Here is a 22475-nt window from a genome sequence, read left to right as displayed (position 1 = left end):
ATCGCAGTATGCAGGGTATTTTTTTGCATTATTTATGCATTATATATGTAATTATTAAATTATATATTATGCATTTGTATTGTGTTTTGTTATTGGACTGCAAAAAGATTGGGGACAACTGAGCTATAGGTTATGTTTACAGGGGATGTAACCAACTGGCCTTTCCAGTCTGAGTCCTGCTATGGACAATGTTTCTCTTCATTTTTTTTTCAGAACTGATAAAACAAAGTAGTAGTAACATACTGAGGTCAATTTAATCAAATATATACTCCCTGTAAATTCATAACCTTTTGCATCAATGCTAAAACTTTATAACTTTCATTATATTCACAGAAGAGCCATTGGAATAGTTGTATCTCCATTTTGTTGGAAGAATCAAAACTGGATTGGGTTAACACTAGTCTGTTCCCTGGAAGAAATTTTAAATTCCATAGCCCTGGCATTAATTGTTTCAGAACCTGGAGAAAATCCCAAAGAATTATTGAAGCCATTTTCAGCATCACCATTGAATACAAACTCATCTGTATCTGGTGTCAGCAAACATCCAGCATCAAGTAAAATCATTTTTAATTTCTTTTATAATTATTTTGTTTTTGGTATATTGAAACTCAAAGCATTAAAACTATAAATGACAGCATAGAAATACTGGTTCAAGAAATCTTTTTGGATAGCAAGAATCAAGGTAGGTTTTTTAACCCAATATTTACAGGGTATGATTTATAGATTTATTACTTGAAGTTTCTAAATTCTTATGACATCAGTAATTATTTTGATTCTTTGAAATCATCATAGTATTACATTTATTGATGATGAATTCCATAGACATTTATTAAAACAATTCTGTTGTTGATATGACAATTTTGTCATCTTATGAGTATGAAGTTATATCAGAAAATTCCCAGACCATACATCATCATCATTATTTAATGTACACTTTTCCATGCTTGCATGGGTTAGATTGAATTTGTAGCAGCAGATTTTTCTACAGCTGGATGCTTTTCTTATCACAACCTTCACCTGTTTCCAAGAAAGGTAATATTTTCCCAAGACCAGACATGTTTTCTATGGAGGACTGAAAACAAACAACATTGTTTGTATGATGGTGATTCTTAATTATAACCAACACAAGATGACTAGGCAAGGGTGTACACACTCATGCATGCACACACGTATATGAGGGGCTTCTTTTCAGTTTCAAACTACCAAATTAACTCACAATGCTTTGGTCAGCATAGCATTACAGTAGAATACTCTTGCCCTAGGTGCTGCACAGTGGGACTAAACTCATAGTTAGGAAGCAAGCTCCTCATCCACACAGCCATGCCCACACTTAAAAAAATATACCACTATTCCAATTAATAATTAATTTCATATATCATTTATATTTTTGCACTGTCACCTTTGAAATAGTGTGCTCAGAAACATAATGATTCTAGTGCATCTTCTACACTCTAGAAGCATCTTGTAAGTCCTCTTCTTGAAGACCATCCAATACCATCTGTGATTCCATTTGAATTTCATCTCCTTACAGACTCCATAACTGATTCCAGTCACATGAGTGAATTAATGGATTATGTTTGATGGTTTATCATTGAGGAGTTTACAAATATTAATTTTTCCACATTTTTTGCATTTTACTCATGATTGTTCACCTTGGACACTTATATTGAATGAACTGGCTTTGAAATGTCTAGATCACTTAAAAAGTAGTTTAACCCAAAAAATATTTACCCAAAGTCTGATAAAATATTTCAGGGGTCTTGGTAGAAGATTTGCTAACTTCATGCAAAATTTGTTGCAGATCAAAGGGGATCCTAGTCATGCAAGTTACATGGTAACTGCACTAGTGCTGGTGCCATGAAAAAAGCATCCAGTATACTCTGTAAAGTATTTGATATAAACAAAAGCATTTAGCCATAGAAACAATGGCAGAGCAACATTGGAGCACAAAACAGCCCTCTGGTCCATTGGATTCTGTCAAACTGGCCAAATTATAGGCCACTATGGAAGACACATGTAAAAAAATGATGATAATGATGATGACCACGATGACAACGATGATGATGACACTGTGTTAGCATATCAGATAAATTCCTTAATTTTTTTCCAGTATTTTAATTCTTATTTTTCATCAATTAACTTAGCAAATCGGTCAATAATATATTCTCCTTCATTGCTTACGATTTCTTGCTAATATTCCATCCGTTTGTCAATGCCTTGATGGTAGAAATCACTGGCTCTTGACTCATGGAAGTCACCAAGCCATATGTCTTCAGCTCCATGTTGTGGTCAAATGAAATGCCTCATAAACTGTCGGAGAGCAACAGGAAAAAGGTGATAATCTGAGAGCACTATATTGGGGAATCTGATGAGTGAAATAGAACTTCCCAGTCAAGCTCTTGGTAACCTGTTTGGCCAAAATAGTGTTGTGTCATGTGTTGTGAAGTTGAAGAAGCACAGTGTCATTGGTCGGGTCATTTCAACTGGAATGCCACATTGAGTCTTTGCTGGATAGAAATCTCTGCAAAGACTGTGTGGTTGTTTCCAAGCATTCCATAGTGGATTAGTCCTTCCCAATCCCACTAAAGTTTCATGGAGCACCTATCTCTACTGGCAACTAAGGGCCTCTTACTCAAAGTGAAAGATAGACTTATGATGCATGTGTGCAAGCTGCCATGCTACATGGCAGTGAAACATGGGCTAGAAGTGCTGAGGACAAGCGTGGGCTTGAAAGAAATGAAGCTAGTATGATCCGCTGGATCTGTAATGTCAGAGTGCATACATGACAGAGTGTAAGCACCCTGAGAGAAAAGTTGGGCATAAGAAGCATCAAATGTGGTGTGCAAGAGAGACGATGAGAGCCAGTCAGTGGGCACTGGTATCGGCCACATTCAGATGGTGCTTTTTACGTACCACCAGCACGGGAGCCAGTCAGGCGGACCTAGCATCGATCACATTCAGATGTGCTTTTTACATGCCACCTGTGCAGAAGTCAGTCAGGGGACACTGGCCACAGCTACAAATCACCTCACTCAAGCCAAGCCCACAACGCTGTATTATCCTTGACGTCTTGTATATTCCTTTCAAGCTGCCCATGCATTCTCATTTCGAGAAGGCCTTCTTTTCTCTTCTCCTCAGCTCTTTGGTTAAACTCTTCGTTGCCCATCATTTCATCTGCATTTACACCCATATCTTTCGTGGCATATTGCAGCAGGTCTTCATCAAGATTTATCAAATACTCGGCAAGCGTTCTCTTTTCACTCCTTATACAATGATATCCTTATTGTTATTATTATTATTATTATTATCATTATTATTATTATCATTATTATTATTATTATTATTATTATTATTATTATTATTATTATTATTATTATTATTATTATATGTTTAACTTTTGCTTTATATTTGTACAAGTTGACTCCAAGTCTCACCCAGAGACCTCAAGAGACAACAATTTAGAAGTTTGAGTTAGTGTTGTTGTTGTTATTACTATTATTATTATTTCTTTTTTTTTTTGTTTTATTACTTTTAGGTCCTTACAATTTTACATTGAGTGAAAACATCAAGCAGTATTTGTGCCATGTTATTGGTCAAAAGGGCACTGGAACAGGAATATTAATCAGCCATGATACCATACTAACATGTAGCCATGTTGTCTGTGACAATTCTGAAGGTAGCAACATTTTTTTTTTGTTTTTGTTTAGTTCCAGAACAGACATTCTACATGTGACTAACCACTCTTTCAAGCATAGTTCCTTCATTTTCTTTAAATTGATGAAGTATGATCCAAGAGAAATTTGGCTGCTCTTTCTAGCAGGTTATGCGACCATGTATAGGCTTTCTCATTTTGTTTCTGTTACTATAGAGTTAATTATGAAATTTTAAAATTTCTCTTAGCTCTCACCTCCCTCTACTTCCTTTTCCTCTACTGCTACTACTACTAGACAACTACATACTGTGTCCTCTAAGTCACACGTGAATATTATGCAATCAGCATGCAAGGGGAATTAAATCTGTACCGCACTAAATTAAATGCATTTGTACAGCACAAAAATCATGGTTAGTTGACTCCATGCATCTCTAAAACAAACAGAAGAGCTCAATATAGGAGCCTTTATGTTCTCACTTGATGTGCTAGAAATAGCAACTAAATTCCCCTTCAAGCTAACCCTACCATATTAAAATTCAAAGCCATAGTAGACAATGTAGAACATAATACATTAAAAAAAATAATGGGTAAGTCATAATCGGAATATTTTTGGACATAGTTTTGCTCAGCAAAGGTCAAATTGGGGGCCAAACAGCAACTAAAATACTTTTTTGCAGTGCAATCATAATTATTTTGTTTGTTTTTGTCATTGGACAGTGGCCATGCTGGGGCACCACTTTGAAAGGTTTAATTGAACAGATTAACCCTACTACTTATTTTTTAAGCCTGCTACTTATTCTATTGGTCTCCTTTGACAAACTGCTAAGTTACAGAGATGTAAACAAATCAACAACAGTTGTCAAGTGGTGATAGGGGACAAACATAACACAAAACACTAAGACTCACTCCTACATACACATACATCTGAAGCCTATTTTAAATATATAGATATATTTTTTTTTACTCTTTTACTTGTTTGTCAGAGTTGATTGCAGCCATGCTGGAGCACCACCTTTAGTCGAACAGATCGATCCCAGGACTTATTCTTTGTAAGCCTAGTACTTATTCTATCGGTGGTTTTTGCTGAACTGCTATGTTACGGGGACGTAAACACACCAACATCAGTTGTCGAGTGAGGTGGGGGGGGGGAGACAAACACACACACACACACACTTATATATATATATATATATACATATATATATATATATGACGGGATTCTTTCAGTTTCTGTCTACCAAATCCACTCACAAGGTTTTCGTTGGCCCAAGGCTATACTAGAAGACACTTGCCCAGTACCTGCAGCTATCAGTGACTGAAATATTTTCTAGCCACAGAGAGAAGGGCCAGCCTTAGTCATGCAGTCCAAGGGTGTGTTTACACTAGCAGAAAACATCAGTGATAGTGAGGCCCAGTATTTGGAGTGACTGTGACAGGCTTAGCTGAGTGTCAGTCACTCATGTTTAGAGGGGATATAGTGTTAGTGATGTTTTCTTTATATTAGTAGTGCTTGAAGGTCAATGAGGAATAGGAATGAATCATTTTGTCATGAAAAAGTAACAGATCATCTATACCAGGAATAGGTTCTACATCACCTGGAAAATCAGTATCCTATTCAGGGAAAGGATTATTTTTCATTTGCTTAATGCTTTATGTAACCCAGGGCAAAGTACTAACACATAAAAACTCCTTATGATTTAGTTACCATGTTTATGGTATAAGTTTTACTGATTTACACCCATTTTATCAGGATTGCATCTGAAGTGGGAATGAGGCCTATCAGAGTGTGGAGGTCAGCTCTTGTACATTGGTCTGGGATCTGGAGAGCCAACAAATAGTTCCTGTGAATATCTCATGGGCCCTTCCCTGAAGAAAAAAATTAACAAAATCAATAAAAGGAGAAACCTGAGCTGCCTAATCAGAAACCATTATTACCTCCAATAAGGTGGAGGTATTGTTTTCAGACATGTTTGTTTGTCTGTGGACAAGATATCTCAAGAACTGATGGATGGATTCAGATGAAACTTTCAGGGATGTTTAGCCTTGTGACTCGCACAAACTGATTAGATTTTGGAATTGATCTGATATCGGACAAGGATTCTGGATTATTTGTTATATTTACTTTACATGAAGTATTATGATCTTACATTGACTTTCAAGTCTTTCCCTGATTATCTTCCTTATATTATACATGCATATTAACACTTTACAGTATACTTACATATATACATAATTCTATAAATCAATCTAAAACAGCAGGAATACTAAAAGAAGACCGGAATTTAAGAGAAGAGAAAATCAAAAGGTCTCATTTAAAAATTCCTGAGAAGAACTTATTATTATTATTAATAGTTTTACAACTTTGAAACTTTTTTGAATGGTGAATTTGTTAACTTTGGCTTGTATTAGATAAGGATAAACTATTTATTAGTTACTAAGTTTTCTATAGCTGCTTTGAGAGGAGTCATCTTTCCAAAAATAACCTATCATATCTAATATAAAACTCAGCGCATTGCTAGTCAATATTTTAAATTTTACAGTGTGTTTGAGAGAGAAGACATGCCAAAATCCAAATCAAGAAGTTTAGCTCAAAGGCAAAAGAACAGAGTGTGTATTAGCAGATGTTATAGATACATATTCTTCTGACCACAATACCGTATGCATTTCATTACAGTTATATAGATACAAATAATTACAGAGGTATCAAGTTGTTGGATCAGGTAATGAAGGTCACAGAGAGGGTCATAGACCAACTAATTAGGGAGAGAGTCAGTTTAGATGAGATGCAGTTTAGGTTCATGCTATATTTCTGGTAAGACAGCTGCAGGAAAAATACCTAGCCAAGGATAAACCTCTGTACCTGGCTTTCGTTGACCTGGAGAAAGCTTTTGACAAGGTCCCCGATCCCTTATCTGATAGTCAACGAGGAAACTAGGGATAGATGAATGGTTAGTGAGAGCTGTGCAACCCATGTACAAGGACGCTGTCAGTAAGGTGAGGGCTGGCAACGAATACAGTGAAGAATTCTTGGTAGAGGTAGGGGTCCACCAAGGTTCAGTCCTCAGCCCTCTCCTATTTATCATAGTTTGCCAGGCAATAACAGGAATTCAAGACAGGATGCCCCTGGGAGCTCCTCTATGCTGATGACCTTGCTCTAATTGCTGAGTCACTAGAGGAGAAGTTTCAGGTGCGGAAGCAAGGATTAGAATCGAAGGGCCTTAGAGTCAACCTAGCTAAAACCAAAGTCCTGGTAAGTAGGAAGGCAGACAAACCACAAATCCCTTTAGGTAGATGGCCCTGCTCGATCTGTAGAAAAGGCGTAGGTAGAAACTCTATAAAATGTACCCAGTGTAAGCTATGGACACATAAGAGGTGCAGCAATATGAAAAGAAGGCTAACTGGGAAGATATTTTTTGTATGTGGCAGATGCTCAGGGGCAATAAACATTGAAAATGTGCAGAGAACAACTTCTGCCACATTCCAGAGAGAAAAACTACAAGTAGTTGATAGCTTCCGTTACCTAGGGGACCAAGTCAGTAGAAGGGGTGGATGCTCTGAAAGTGTAGCTGCTAGAATAAGAATAGCCTGGGTAAAGTACAGAGAGCTCCTACCTCTGGCTGGTGACAAAGGGCCTCTCACTCAGAGTAGTAATTGTCTAGACTATATGACGCATGTGTACAAACAGCCATGCTACATGGCAGTGAAACATGGGCCGTGACTGCTGAGGACATGCGTAAGCTCGCAAGGAATGAAGCCAGTATGCTCTACTAGATGTGTATGTGCAAACTCAACAAAGTGTAAGTTGGACCAAAGAAGCATCAGATGTGGTGTGCAAGAGAGATGACAGCGCTGGTATTGTCATGTGGTGAGAATGGATGAGGATAGCTGTGTGAAAAAGTGCCACACCCTAGCAGTTGAGGGAACCTGTGGAAGAGGTAGGCCCAGGAAGACCTGGGATGAGGTGGTGAAGCATGACCTTTGAACGTTAGACCTCACTGAGGCAATGACTAGTGACCGAGACCTTTGGAAATATGTTGTGCTTGAGAAGGCCTGGCAAGCCAAGTGAGACCATACCATGTGGCCTATGCCAGTGGTGTAACCAGCCCACTTAGGCGTACTTTTCCTTCATTGGACACTAAACTCTGCTTGCGAAGACCTGTTGAGGCAAGTGAAATCGAAATCAAATTTGATGACAGCACCACTTGACTGGCATCCATGCTATTGGAGCGCAAAGAGCACCATCCGAGCATGATCGTTGCTAGGGCTGCTGACTGGCTCCCATGCCGGTGGCACATGAAAAGCACCATTCGAGTGTGATCGTTACCAGCATCACCTTACTAGCACATGAAAGACAACATTCGAGCGAAGTCGTTGCCAGTGCCACTGGACTGGCTTCTGTGCGCGGTGGCATGTAAAAAACACCATTTGAGCGTGGCTGTTGCCAGTACCGCCTGACTGGCCCTCATGCTGGTGGCATGTAAAAGCACTCACTACATTCTCAGAATGGTTGGCGTTAGAAAGGACATCCAACTGTAGAAACTCTGCCAGATCAGATTGGAGCCTGGTGCAGCCGTCTGGCTTGCTAATCTTCAGTCAAACCGTCCAACCCATGCCAGCATGGAAAGCGGATGTTAAACGATGATGATGATGATATAATTTTTTATGTTCAGTTATGTTTCTCCCCTGAAGTTCTTGTTGCATTTCAGCCAGTGTTTCGAAAACTTTTACATAGTGACTCCCCTAGTCTTATTGACATGTATGCGCTCAAGTCATGTAAATATTTTCATTACTCAGATGACACACACACACAGCATTACAAGGATGGCCTGCACATCCACCTTCACTTTCCATGACAACCACTGGGATTGATCCAGTTCCGGACAAGGATTCTGGATTATTTTTGCAGTTTTCTTACTTAATTTTTAAGAGCAGTTGGGTTCATTTTTAGTATTCTCGCTTGTGAGAGCAGTCAAGTTTATTTCAAATATTCTCATTTTAAAAATCAACTCGTTGGGAGGAAATTGGTGTTGCCTTGGTAGAGGTTTGCACTCTCTCAGTGCTCTTGCTATTATTATCGAAGGTAGTAAGCTGGCAGAATTATTAGATGAACAAAAAGCTGAGCAGCAATTCTTCCACCAGTATATTTCTGAATTGAAATTCCACTGAGGTCAACTTTGCCTTTCATCCTTTTAGGGTTGATAAAATAAATACCAAGTGAGCACTGGGGGCTGATGTAATCAACTAGTGTCTTCCTACTGAAATTTCAGGCATTGTGTCTATTGAAGAAAGGATTATTATTATTGCTATTATTTGATCTTTCCTCATTTATTAATCATGTACATGAATAAGGTGGTGAGCTGGTAGAATTGTTAGCTTGTCAGGTAAAAGGCATTGTGACTTTTCATCCATTGTTGTTCTGAGTTCAAATTCTGCTGAGGTCGACTTTTCCTTTCATCCCTTCGGGGTTGATGAAACAAGTACCAGTCAAGTACTGAGGCTGATGTAATTGACCAGCCCCCTCCCCCAAATTCCAGGCATTGTGTCTATAATAGAAAGGATTGTTATTATCATCATCGTCATCATTGTTATTATTATTGAAGGAGAGAGCAGTGCATGCCGTCAAAGTGACACTGGGGTAAAGTATATGAAGCCCAGTATACCCATCATGACTACCCGTCTGATAAGGGTACATCAGGCACATGCATCACAACCATATCAAGATAAACAGCACATGACCTAGCAGGTGGGGCACAGTTAGAATTTTCTTCAGGTCGAGTAGCCCATCCCACTCAAAAGGTCACTGAATAAGGGTTGTTTAAGGATGTTGAGCAAAACACCCATGTTTCCAAAGGTGAATTATTCAAACCCCAAAGAATTCCTCTGAACACATGGCTATGATGCTCCCCCTCTACTACTGCTCGTGATCAGAGATGCACATATCATCAGCCACTGAGGGACATACTCAACTGGTTAAGGTCAATCAGCTGACAAGCAAATCTGTGGTATTGAGAAGAATATTTGCTGTGGTCCATCTTTTGAACCAAGACAAAACAATGTACATGATAACACTTCCAATCAATTAAGATGAGACGTCATTCATCATCATCATCATCATCGTTTAACGTCCGCTTTCCATGCTAGCATGGGTTGGACGATTTGACTGAGGACTGGTGAAACCGGATGGCAACACCAGGCTCCAGTCTGATTTGGCAGAGTTTCTACAGCTGGATGCCCTTCCTAACGCCAACCACTCAGAGAGTGTAGTGGGTGCTTTTACGTGTCACCCGCACGAAAACGGCCACGCTCGAAATGGTGTCTTTTATGTGCCACCCGCACAAGCCAGTCCATATTATTATTATTATTATTATTATTATTAATAAGTGTTATATAATGATAGAGTGGGTGTTTCAATTTGAATGTGTCACATTCCTACCAAGAACAGCTGTACATTCTTCTCCTGTTTTAGGGTTTATTTTAATTGCTGTTAAAATAAACATTTAATACATAAAAATGGTGAATATTTTCTTCTAATGAAATACAAAGCAGAATTACAAGTGAGAGTTGTATACTGTATCAAACTATTAATGTGTGAACTTCTATATATGTTGCTCAGCCTGGTAGAAATAGTAGTTAAATTTCCTTCTAATCATACCTAACCCCCTTTAAAAAGAGAAGTGCATATTAAATGATGTAAGCCTGGATGCACTGATGATGGATCCTACATTGGTGTTGATGGTGAGCATTCACTTGCTTCATCAGCTGAGTGAACTACTCATTCAATTGTAAGTAGCTGTATATTTCACAGACATGTGTCCTGTTAATGTGATCTTTAGCCCAGAGGTCTGAAAACGAAATATGGAACAAGCGAAACAGTCTGAGACATGCAGAATAAGGTGCTTCAGCAAGGGGATGTAACAATGAGTCTAAGGATAGTGACTAGAATTGGTGGTAGGCTATCAGCTAGTGATTGTCTGTGTCAGCATGAACTAAGATGAGAAATATAAACAAGAAAGAGGCATGTGGGTGTGTTGAGAAATGAAATAGAGCTTAATGGTTCAGGTAGCGATGGTGGTGGTGGTGGTGGTGGTGGTGGTAGTGGTGCATATGTGTGTGTGTGTGTGTATATGTATGTATAATGCAGGTGGTGGAGACTTAGTTTAGTGCGGGTACTTTGTCAGAAAGGAAAACAAAATAAACAAAAACAAAAAAATATCCAAACCTTTAATTGAGTAATTACTGAACGTATAATAACTGTTTATTGAATATTTAATGAATATTTACTAAACATCAAATGAATATTCACAGTATAGTTATTGAACACTTACTCGAATGATTACTAGACATTTATTGAATATTATTTTACTGAACATGTTTTTATTGATTAGTTATTGATTAATGATTTAATTAAAATCCACTGGAGGACTCAGCTTGAAATGTTCCTCTCTGCTTCCTGTCACAGCACACCAACATGTGTTTTTTTTATTTATTTATTCATTTAAAAAAAAAATTTTTTATGCTATATTATGTTATGCCTTCAAAGTATTCAATACATTTTACAAGGCTTGAACTCATCACCATGTACTCAAGGACTCAGACCAGTAATGAAGTATTTTAACCACACAGTTGTACCTATAAATGCACTTGTTAATTGATGTTGCGAGAAAGATTCTTGATACGCACACATGCACATACATGTATATATGTGTGTGTGTGTGTGTGTCCCTCTTTCTCTCTCTCTCTCTCTCATATATATATATATATATATATATATATATATATATATATATATATATATAAAGCACGTAAAAAACACTACTGACCTCGCCTGTGGTTGTGTCATGTAAAAAGTACTAAGTCCACTCTGATGAGTTGTTGTGTTATGAAGAGCATCCAGCTGTAAAAATCCAGCCAAAACAGTCACTGAAGTCTGGTGCAGTCTTCTGCCTAGCCGACTCTTGTGAAACCATCTCAACCATGTGAGCATGGAAGGTGGACATTAAACGATGATGATGAAAAAAGGAAAAATTATCACTCCTAAAAGAGCTTCTAACTCTTATTTCTTACATTATAGATGATTCAGCATCCTTGGTCACGATTAGTGATGATAAAATTTTTCCTTTATGGTCTTATATTGCACATAGCTGTTAATATATATGCATTATCATTTTTACTAAATCAGCCATGGTAGTTAGACCTGGGCTCTGAATACAGAAGACATGCACAGACTAGAGAGGAATGAAGGTAGTGGTTCAACAAAAAGAGACTGATAGAATAAGTACTGGGGTTAATTTACTTGACTATACATTTGTAGGCTGTGCACCAACACGGCCATCATCTAATGACTGAAACAAGTAAGAGATGAAAGATAAAAGATGTGTGTGCTTTTATACATACATGCACACAAACATGCAAGCACACACGTGCACACACACACACACACACACACACAGATACATACGTATAGTTATCTATCTTAGACATGAAACATCACAAGAAAATCAGAGCTGGTTCTAATTTCTGTAGAAAATCTGTAAACATGTGATTTAATAGCACTGCTAACACAAGAGTACATGGTATTGACTTATAAAAATGTTTAATATGCTTTCTAGCATATTAAGGGTGTAGAATGAAATACTGTGTGCCTAAAAGTCATTAACCTTCTGTTTTATTTCATAGGCTAATCAGTATCTAATCACCAATAAGCTTCCTTTACCCAATGACTACTAAAAATGAATGGGGCTTTTTTTTTCACTTCTACCTTTTTCTCCTAACAATCTGCTCTCCACTCAGATCTCTCCCAACACTTGTCTCTCTATTCTGAACAATAGACCACCTATACTGCACTTCAGATTTAGTCTGATGATCAGCATCATGAAATTCCAATAACTTAACTAGATGTAAGGTGCCAGCTGTTGTAACTATATATATACATATATATATATATATATATATCATCATCATCATTTAGTGTCCACTGTCCATGCTGGCATGGGTTGGACGGTTTGACCAGGACTGGCCAGCTGGAGGGCTGCACCACACTCCAGTCTGATCTGGCCTTGTTTCTTCCTAATGCCAACCACTCAGAGAGTGTAATGGGTGCTTTTATGCTACTGGTTTGGGTGCCATTTGCATGACACCAGTATCTTCGATAACTACAATTTTATCTGGCTTCCATCAACTTGAAACTGTATTCTCTAATCTTCTTGAATACCCTTTTAATGTGTCCTCCATGTTGTTCATGTGATTCACTTTTTATTAGAACATCATTTAATTAAGCGATAGCAAAATCAGTCAGTCAACATTGTATCCATTATTTACTGAAATATGGAAGGGGCCACTTTTATATCAAAGGGAAGCCACTTAAATTTAAGTAAGCCATGGTGTTTATTAACAGTTAATAAATGTGAGCAGTCTTCTTCTACTTGAATTTGTAGATATGCGTCCAAGAGGTCTAACTTTGAGAAAAATTTCCCTCCATTCAATTTTGCAAACACTTCCTCAGGACTTAGCAATGGGTAGTTATGTGAGATTAAACAATCATTCAAACCTGTTGAAAAATCTGTACAAACTCTTAACTTGTTAATTTTCTTTCTTTACATAAACTGTAGGTGCTGCCCAGTCTGAGTGGTCCGTCTTCCTGATTATTCCTAGGCTTCCAAGTTCTTTGTTTATCTGGCCTATTGTTACAAATGGTACATTCGGTTTTGGCATAAATACAGATGTTGCACTTTGTTTTACTGCAATTTTTGCCTTTGTTTTCATGCAGCAACCCAGTTCCTCCAAGAAAACATCTGGAAATAAATGTTTTATTTTTTGTTTCATCCTCATTTGAACTTTCAACTGAACCAACTATATTATCACACAAAACACTAATGGGCATAATCCACAATTTGAATAGTCCCATCCACTCTGTGCAGAATAGATTAACTGAATTTTTTAGCACATATATCTTTGGTCACAAAATGTTACATTACACACAAATTTTATGACAAAATACAATCTTTTGCCTGTAACACCGTGTGCAACCTTTGTAGACTCAATTTCAGCTTACCAACATACCTCCAAATTATTTCATTTACAATGGCAATATCACTTCCAGTGTCTAACTGCATTTTTACTCTGATATTCTTAATTTTCACATCTATGAATTTTCTCCTTCTTATTATTACTGTCTTTCAACGACATACTGTTTATTCTTTTTTCTTTGTTCCACCTTGGTTTTACCGTGTGTTTTTATGTGTCTAATTTTTTCACAATGGAAGCATTCCACTTTCTTAAATGAACAGTTTTTCTCAGGTGTAGACCTCCTCATGCAAAACACGAGATTTTTTCGTGATTCTTGTCCTGTGTGTACTGTATTTTAGTACACACTTGATTTCTATTCTGCTTATTTCACACTGGTTTCACTTGGGAGCAATCTTTATGTTCAATTTTCTCTGTGTTGTGCCTTAAATTTACTATTCTAGTTTTTCTGTGTCTGTCTTTGAAGTCAGACCCTGAGTAAGTATCAGGCACTCAAACGTATCTAGCATTAATTCGTCCTCTTTGAACTTTTCACATTTCCTGTTAATTCTACCAACATATGTAATGTAGTCCTACTCATTGTTCTTTTCTAGGTTCAAATATTTCCAACATATATTGAACAATGAGCTTTTCTCACTGAAAATTTTACACAATATGTCTATTGTATCTTTAAAGTTTATGCCTGAAGGTTTTTTTCAGGAGTATGTAGTTGCTGTAATGCCCATGTTGTCTTGCAGCTAATGTTCTTAAGATTAAACTTGTTTTCATATTGTCATCCCAATCTTTGCACTCTTTATCAAAGATTTGTTCGTATCTTCTACAGTAAATCCCCAAAATATACTCCTTTGTCTGGTTTGTACTTAAATTCTGTTATTGAGTTTGCAGCATAATTTGGTGAGAATTTTTGTTTCAGTATTTTCTGATGACTTACTATTCATTAATTTCAGTGTTTGTTGTTGTAATAGTAATTGTTGTTTCTTCTGTTATTGTTCTTGCAGTTTTATCTGCTGCTGTTGTTCTTGTAGTTGTAGCTACTGGTGTTGTTGCTGCTGCTGTTGTTGCTCTTCTCTCAGTTGCTGTTTTTGCAACTCGAGCAAACCAGCCAACAAATTTTCCATAATTTTTATAATTATTTTTCCATAAAATTCACTCAAAAAAATCTTTTGTGAGTTTGTTAATTCCTCATCACCACCGTTGTAACCCTTGTCACTACTGTTGTAATCCTTCATATTGGATTGTTAAAGTGCTCACTTCGGTATAGCAGTATAGTTGTTAGATCAGTAAAGACATGACTATCTAAGAACGTCTACTTTGCACTCTCACTATACTGACGTTAACTTATTTATAGTGATGAGCACATACCACTTGTCACATGGCAGGGGTATACCATTATTACTATTATCTCCACAACAATAGGCACATTAGTAGTGTTGGCAATTTTCAGGAAGCATGGAATTTTTGAAGAATAGTATCCTGTCAGCTGGTGTGGTTAGTATATTCTCTGCTTTGTCATTCTGAGCGTGAAAAAAATTTTCAGAAAGTCATGGGTGGTTCACATTTTTGTTTTTCGATTTTATAAGCATGCTCACAAGTGGTAGAGGTATTTAATTTTAAAAAGTGGTTAGAGTTGTTGGTGGATAATTTTGTGGGCTTCTACCAAATCATCTGTTAGATATCAAACCATTAGTGTGTTGATACTCAGAGAAGTGATATGTTTTAGATATGGTAAGTGACTGACAGAAGATATTCCTCTAGTTGCACGTCTCAGAACTACTTTCACTAGGTCAGTTTTCTGAACAAGAAGGGGTTTCCTTACTGGAATGCAAACAATAAGTGTTGATGTACCATAGCCATTTATGGCTTTAATTAGATAGCTGGTGAGTGAGTGACTAACACATTTTTACTGAATGATGGTAAGATACCTTCAGCCTTTTTGATGATTTTATTCACTGCAGACCATTGTTGACAATGATATCTGGATCATGTTCATCAGCAGATTTCATAAGGTTAGGGTTGCAAAGGGAAACGGTAAGTTCCAGGTTTTTCCACCAAAATATAAAACTTGTCTAGAGCTAATTTGAGTTGCCAGTCAGCAATTTATTGCTGCATTGTGTCCAGCTTTGATTGCAGGAACAATGTATAGTGTATACAATCCATTCTTTTTTGTGAAAGTACAGCATGCATGCACACACACATGCAAATATGCACACACAGAGTGACGAAAAAAGGGAGAAAGAGTTCTATTGGGTGACATATGAGTAACAAAATGTCAGTGATTCATATCCCGTGATTGGAACTACTCTAGACCCGTGTGATAGATGTGTAACTATCAACATCCTAGTTCAACACTGGAAGTAGTATCTGCAGCTCTGTAAAGTTAACAAGTGTTGTGGGGCTCCAGATTTTTCCATAGGTTCAGGTAAGAAAATGAAATTTCCTACAGGTGTATTTTTCCAACTGAATCAGCACTCCAAAGACAGGTGTTCTTTGTGGTGCCTGACAACCCAAGAGTGTTACAGAATTAGCCACTAGCAGTAACCCCCCCCCCATCACCTCCACACCACTATCACAACAGCACCAGTACCACCATCATTTTTGAGGGGGTTTAGGTCCCATATCCATTCTCATAAGAAATTTTTTCTATTCAAGTTTTTGTAAAGTTGCATAAAAATAATTTAGAAAGATAATCTTAGTAACTTTGGTATTAGTTTCAAAATCTCTCTCTCATGATTTTAAGAATTACTAATATCTGAAATGTTGGAATTTCTTACTCTTTACAGCAAATTAACTCACTTGAATTTTTCTTTTTTTCTCCAACTTTTAAGACAAATACATTCTATTATAGTTTCAGTAAAATTATATGAAGACAATCTCAAGTGAATTCCTTTCTATTCCAGTTTCTATAAAGTTGAATGGAGATAAACATTGGCATCAGGCAACACTTGTCTACTCTACTCCATTAACCGAACCTTTTGATGTGGCTGTCTTAAAACTGAACAACTACTCTTTTTTGACACCAACTAAATTGCTATCTTTTCCAGAAATCACTACGGCCGTTGAAGGTTTGTACCCCTCTACCATTGACCACCATAAACACTGCCACCACCACCACCACCACCACTATCACCATTGTCATCATTTTCATCACTATTGTTCTTGTTGCTGTTACCATTGTTATTGTCCTCCTCCTCCTCCTCCTACTGAATGTTGGCAGCAGTAGTGGCAGTTACATCATCTCATTGTCATTATCATCATCATACCCAGCACTCATTTCAGTTGCGTCTCTCCTGCCTTCATTTCTCATATAATTACATTCATGACTGCTTTATCCAGCATACCTATCCTGTCTGTGAGACAAGTCATTTGAAATTAAGTTTGGCTGCTACTTCCAACAGATTAAGCAACCATATAGAGCAGGTATGGGCAAACTTTTTGGAGAAGCGGCTCACATGAAAACTGACTTATCATCAAGCAGATCAGACCAGTAAAAAGATTCAAAGCCATTTCTCATTAGGCCATTCATTTTTCATTAGGCCATTCAGGCCACAGTTTGCCCATGGATCTTATGGAGGTTCTTGTCATAATAACTGTTGTAAAGTTGTTATTGTTGACACCATTATGAACAGCATCCATTGAAATTCCAAATCTTATAAATGTTTCTATTTTCTTATATATTCAGAATTGTTGAAGCATGGAATAAGCTGCCTACATCAATTGTTAGCTATCAGAACACTGCAACCAGTAGGTCATCAGAGTCCAATGATGTCGTACGGTTTCTCACAATTCCTGCTGGCTGTGGTTCATCACTGCTCTCGCTGTTGGATTCTTGGTAGTCACTCTCTGGTCTTGAATCTTAATCCAACTCACTATTATTATCATCATCATCATTGTAGGGACACCCTGGTACTGATTCCTTGCATCTCTGAATTTTATTTTTCAAAGGCATCCTGATTGTGAGAAAATTCATTTCGAGTGTGGTCATTGCCAGTGTCATCAGACTGGCTCCTGTGCAGGTAGCCTGTAAAAACACCTTTTGAGCGTGAGCATGGTCATTGCCAGAACCTCCTGACTGGCCCTCATGCCGGTGGCACATAAAAAGCACCCACTACACTCTTGGAGTGGTTGGCGTTAGGAAGGGCATCCAGCTGTAGAAGCTCTGCCAGATCAGATTGAGACTGGTGCAGCCATCTGGTTCACCAGCCCTCAGTCAAACCGTCCAACTCATGCCAGCATGGAAAGCAGATGTTAAAAGATGATGATGATTTCACTAGCAATGTCCATGCTTTTACAGATCACTTTGGTTTATGAAACTGAGTGGGAGTATTATTCACTTTTGCAAGCTTCTGAACAGAAGTGATATTCACTTTTCCACACCAACAACCGAGATCCACATGACTACACATCAATTACATGCATATAATCTCATCTGTGGGCTTCACATAACAATAACCCAAAAAAGACAGCTTATCTGAAATTCCCAGAAGAAATCTAGGTTGCTGCCATAACCATCATCTGCTGTTATCAGAAATTTCTAAAAGAAAAGAGGTTGCAGCCATGGCTACTATGTGGCAATGACCTCCACCCTCGTCTGGCCACACACACAGTGTTCGATGTGGTCAGTACTGCTTCCTGTCTGCAAGGGCTTAAAACAAATATTGAGATTAATAAGATTGACTAAATCTCACTGAAGGTAGTGCCCTGTGCATTACTGCAATCCTATGATTGACACAAGTAAATGTGCAAAAGGATAAGTGTTTGTTGGCACACAAAATGCGATGAGAGAAAGCACAATGTTTTTGGCTGAAATACTTCATTAAAAAATCTTCTCAGTCATCTAACTTGTTTTCTGTTCCACTCTTGAGCAAAAAATATATTAGCTGTAACACAAACCATTTGTTATTTGGACATAGTTGCGTGGTTAAGAAGTTCATTTTGCAACTATGAGGCTTTGAATTCAGTCCCTGCATAGCACTTTAGACTGACAACTACACTATGTGTAAATTTGGTAGATGGAGGCTGTGTAGAAGCCTGTTGTATGCATGTGTGTGTGAGATGAAATAGATTCGAAAGAGGCTGGTGTTGGTCTGCATTGACAATTATAAAATCGATGAAAAGAGTACAGTGAACTTGCCATGGTGGGTGGAAATTTAATGAGAGACGGCAAAGTTTTAAAGATTTTTATTTTTCCTAACTTAGCGGATGTAAAAGTCTTCACTAACTGTCTTTCATCAATTTCTCCCTTTTCAAATTTCTCTGAAGAAGGACTATTCAAAATAGATTTCCTACTCCCCATACCATGCTCACTGTACACTTTTTATCGATTTTATTATGCGTATATGTGGTGTGTCATTGTGTTTGTGTCTGTCCTCCCTCACCACTGCTTGACAAACAGTGTTGGTTTGTTCATGTCCCCATAACTTAGTGGTTTGGCAAAAGAGACTAACAGAATACCAGAGTTGAAAAATAAGTACTGGGGGTCAATCTATTCAACTAAAACCCTTCAAGGTGGTGCCCCAACATAGTCACAGTCCAATGTGGGAAACAAGTAAAAGATATAAGATTTACCCCTTAGCATTCAGATTATTCCGTCAAATGCAGTGTTTGTTTATTTATATTGTTTTGAATTAATCATGAATTATCTTATTTTTTAGAGATATTAATGGTGTCACTGCTTAGTTTTAGAATGACATTTTAGGGATGGAGTGAGAGGCCAGATCTGGCCAGTTTCAATTGAAACAGGTTAAATATTTTGGCTAGATATGGCCAGTTTGAATGCTAAAGGGTTAAAGACAATACCAATGAATTTTAAACGAAAAACTTATGTCTTTTTTATTTTCTTATTATGGGCAGGAATGCCAGTCTATGCAGTTGGTTTTGCTTTATTCACCTCACATTCAAACCCTCAGCCGACTGTAACATCTGGAGTGGTTGCCAGACTTGTTCAACACAAGCAAACGGATATTCTTATTCAGGTTAGTAAAACATTGGTTGTTTTATGATAGTAGCTGCTGCTATTGTTGTTGTTGTTGTTGTTGTTGTTGCCAGTACATGTAGCTGTTCCTGTTGTTTGAAGCCACAGGTCACCTCTGATGGAAGATTCCTATTGTCAAAAACACATCAGCCTTGACTACCAGGTCTTCAATTCAAACAATGTGCATCAATGCCTATAGAGGTACGGTTTGTCATTCATCTTTCATTTGTTTCAGTCATTGAACTGTGACCATGCTGGGGCATCACCTTGAAAGCTTTAGTCAAACAAATCGATATCAGTATTATTTTTCAAGCTTGATACTTATTCTATTGGTTACTTTTGCTGTATTGCTAAGTCACAGGGCCCTAAATAAACCAAGTGGTGGGAACAAACACAAACACACACACACAGAGGGCTTCCACATTGATTCTGTCTACCAAATTCTCTGACAAGACTTTAGTTGGCCCAGGGCTATAATAGATATATACTTTAGTAGGTATATATACTATATATATATGTATAGTATATTCACCGATCCCTTGAGAGGGGAGGGGTATTGGAGGAGGTGATATTGTGTCAGATGATGAAAGGTTAGAGGGTGACGGAGAGACAGATGCAGGTGTGTCGCTGTATTGGAGAGACATGGTTAACCAGTCAGAGGGAAGAGCAAGAGAGGGAGAGAGGGTGGAAGAGTGCATGAGAAAGCAGGAGGAGAGATGGTGGCGAAGTGCCGGGGGAGGGGGAGCGGTCAGAATATAAATGGGATGGTAGAGCAAAGGAAGGGAGTTAGATGGTGGTAAGTGGCAAGGGGCATACCCTCAGGGTAAAGAGGTCGTAATAAGTGGCAGGATATCACCAAAGAAGTGCAAATAGGGAGTAGGGGCAGGGGATACAGTGACTGGTGAAAACCTGGGGGACAGCAATAATACAGTGAACAGGGCGCAGTGGGGACAAGATTGGTGAGTGAGAGATAAGCATAAGGCATGAAAGAGGAAATGTGAGATAGAGAAGAGGAGATGTAGTATGGTTTGTTGGGTTGGGGGGGGGGGTTTCTTGTTACATGTGGTTAAAACACACAACATTTCTAGAACCCAGTTTCACTGATGTAGGTGGGTCTTCTCAAGAACCTTATATCTTGCCAGACATCTCAGTCCATTGGCATTTCCTCTGAGATCCGTCCTCACCACCTCATCCCATGTCTTCCTCTTCCACAGCTACCATCCACTTCCAGTGACCACCACTTCTTTATACAACTCTCTTCTTTCATACGCATCACATGTTCAAACCAATGTAGTCTTCTTCTCTTACATGCTGCATTTGATTCCTCTTATGCCCATCTTTTCTCTCAATATATTTGCACTTTGTTGTACATGCACACTGATGTTGCACATCTAACAGAGTATGCTGCCTTCATTCCTCTTTAGTCTACACATGTCTTCTGCACTCAGAGCCCATTTCTCACTACCATGTAGCATAGATGTTCACACACAAGCCATCATACACTCTACCTTTCACTTCTTTTGTTACCAAGGTAATAGCTCTCTGGACTTCCTCCATTCTGTTCTTATTCTTGAAACAATACTCCACCATTGCTAATTTGTTCAGCTAGTTAACAGAAACTATTTACAACCTCAAGATTGGCTCCGGGGTATTTGAGAGAGTCTAAGTCCTGTGTATCCTTAGTGCTTATTGTTCCTGCAAATCTACCACAGCAAAAATTTTTGATTTTGCACATGTGCATTGTTTGTTCTTGATTTTGTTGACTACACAGTATAGTAGGGTCATTTGGGCACCGTCTGTGAGAAAAATGGCACCATGACACAATTCACTCAGCCAGAAATTTGGAAACATGTATTGCTTGTCATTCATGCCAGACACTCCAATACAAACATTTCAGAGTGTTGTATTGGTGTTGCAAGGAGTTTTGTTGGCCTCTCGTTTAACTGCACCCCACACATAATAATCAAGTTGAACTCTGGGGAGTTAGGTGGCCAGATGTTAGGGGTGGTGTGCCTGACAGCCATGACTGGGTTCTGCTGCTTGCGTGGCATGGTGCAGAGTTGCCTGACACGGGGTCTTCCAGCAGCCACCCTCTTGACCCAGGGTAGCACTACCTCCTCCAGGCACTTGATGTAGGCCTCTGTGTTGAGTCTGAGGCTGCTTGGGAAGATCAATGGAGGCATAACATCACTATCACTAATGATCACTCCAACACCAGAGAGTCTGCTTAGATGAGATGCAGTTTGGTTTTGTGCCAGGTAAAACCACCACTGATGCTATGTTACTGGTACAGCAACTGCAGGAGAAATACCTAGCCAAAGATAAACCGCTATACTTGGCTTTTGTTGACTTGGAGAAAGCCTTTGTCAGGGTCCCCTGATCCCTTATCTGGTGGGCAATGCAGACACTAGGATTGATGAGTGGTTATTATGAGCTGTACAGGGATGCTGTTAGTAAGGTAAGGGTCGGCAATGAGTATAGTGAAGAGTTGCAGGTAAAAGTAAGGGTTCACCAAGGATCAGGACTCAGCCCCCTCTTATTCATCATAGTCCTCCAGACAATTAACAGAGGAATTCAAGACAGGTTGCCCCTGGGATATCCTCTAAGCTGATGACCTTGCTCTCATAGCAGAATCACTACCAGAACCACAGAAGAAATTTCAGGTGTGGAAGCAAGGTTTAGAATCAAAGGGCGTTAGAATCAATGTTGCAAAAACCAAAGTCTTAGTAAGTAGGAAGGCGAACACATTACAAATCCCTTCAGGTAGATGGCCCTGCTCGATCTGTAGAAAAGGTGTAGGTAGAAACTCCATAAGATGTATCCAGTGTA

The 22475-nt window shown here is 38.4% G+C and overlaps 1 protein-coding gene across 13 annotated transcripts in view; it reads left to right on the top strand.

Moving 5' to 3' along the window:
- LOC106882513 (peroxisomal leader peptide-processing protease) overlaps positions 1–22475 on the top strand; it is a 63775-nt gene that overhangs the window by 24119 nt on the left and 17181 nt on the right. For 9 of the 13 annotated variants that reach the window (XR_016244486.1, XR_016244488.1, XR_016244487.1 and 6 more), the window contains 5 exons: positions 334–554; positions 3536–3676; positions 16573–16737; positions 17355–17504; positions 19526–19647. Coding sequence is in view for 8 of the 13 variants with exons in the window: in XM_014933211.3 (XP_014788697.1) it covers positions 334–554; positions 3536–3676; positions 16573–16737; positions 17355–17504; positions 19526–19647 (799 nt within the window). In the remaining 5 variants the exon portion in view is untranslated. Of the gene's footprint in view, positions 1–333; positions 555–3535; positions 3677–16572; positions 16738–17354; positions 17519–19525; positions 19648–22475 lie in introns of all 13 variants that reach the window. The other 4 variants (XR_016244489.1, XR_016244490.1, XM_089363919.1 and 1 more) reach the window with 3 other exon arrangements.

Source organism: Octopus bimaculoides, chromosome 15, assembly GCF_046866305.1.
Source record: "Octopus bimaculoides isolate indiv1 chromosome 15, ASM4686630v1, whole genome shotgun sequence".
NCBI classification, from domain to species: domain Eukaryota; kingdom Metazoa; phylum Mollusca; class Cephalopoda; order Octopoda; family Octopodidae; genus Octopus; species Octopus bimaculoides.
Note: the sequence above shows the minus strand (reverse complement) of the source record. Positions and strands in the feature narration are given on the sequence as shown.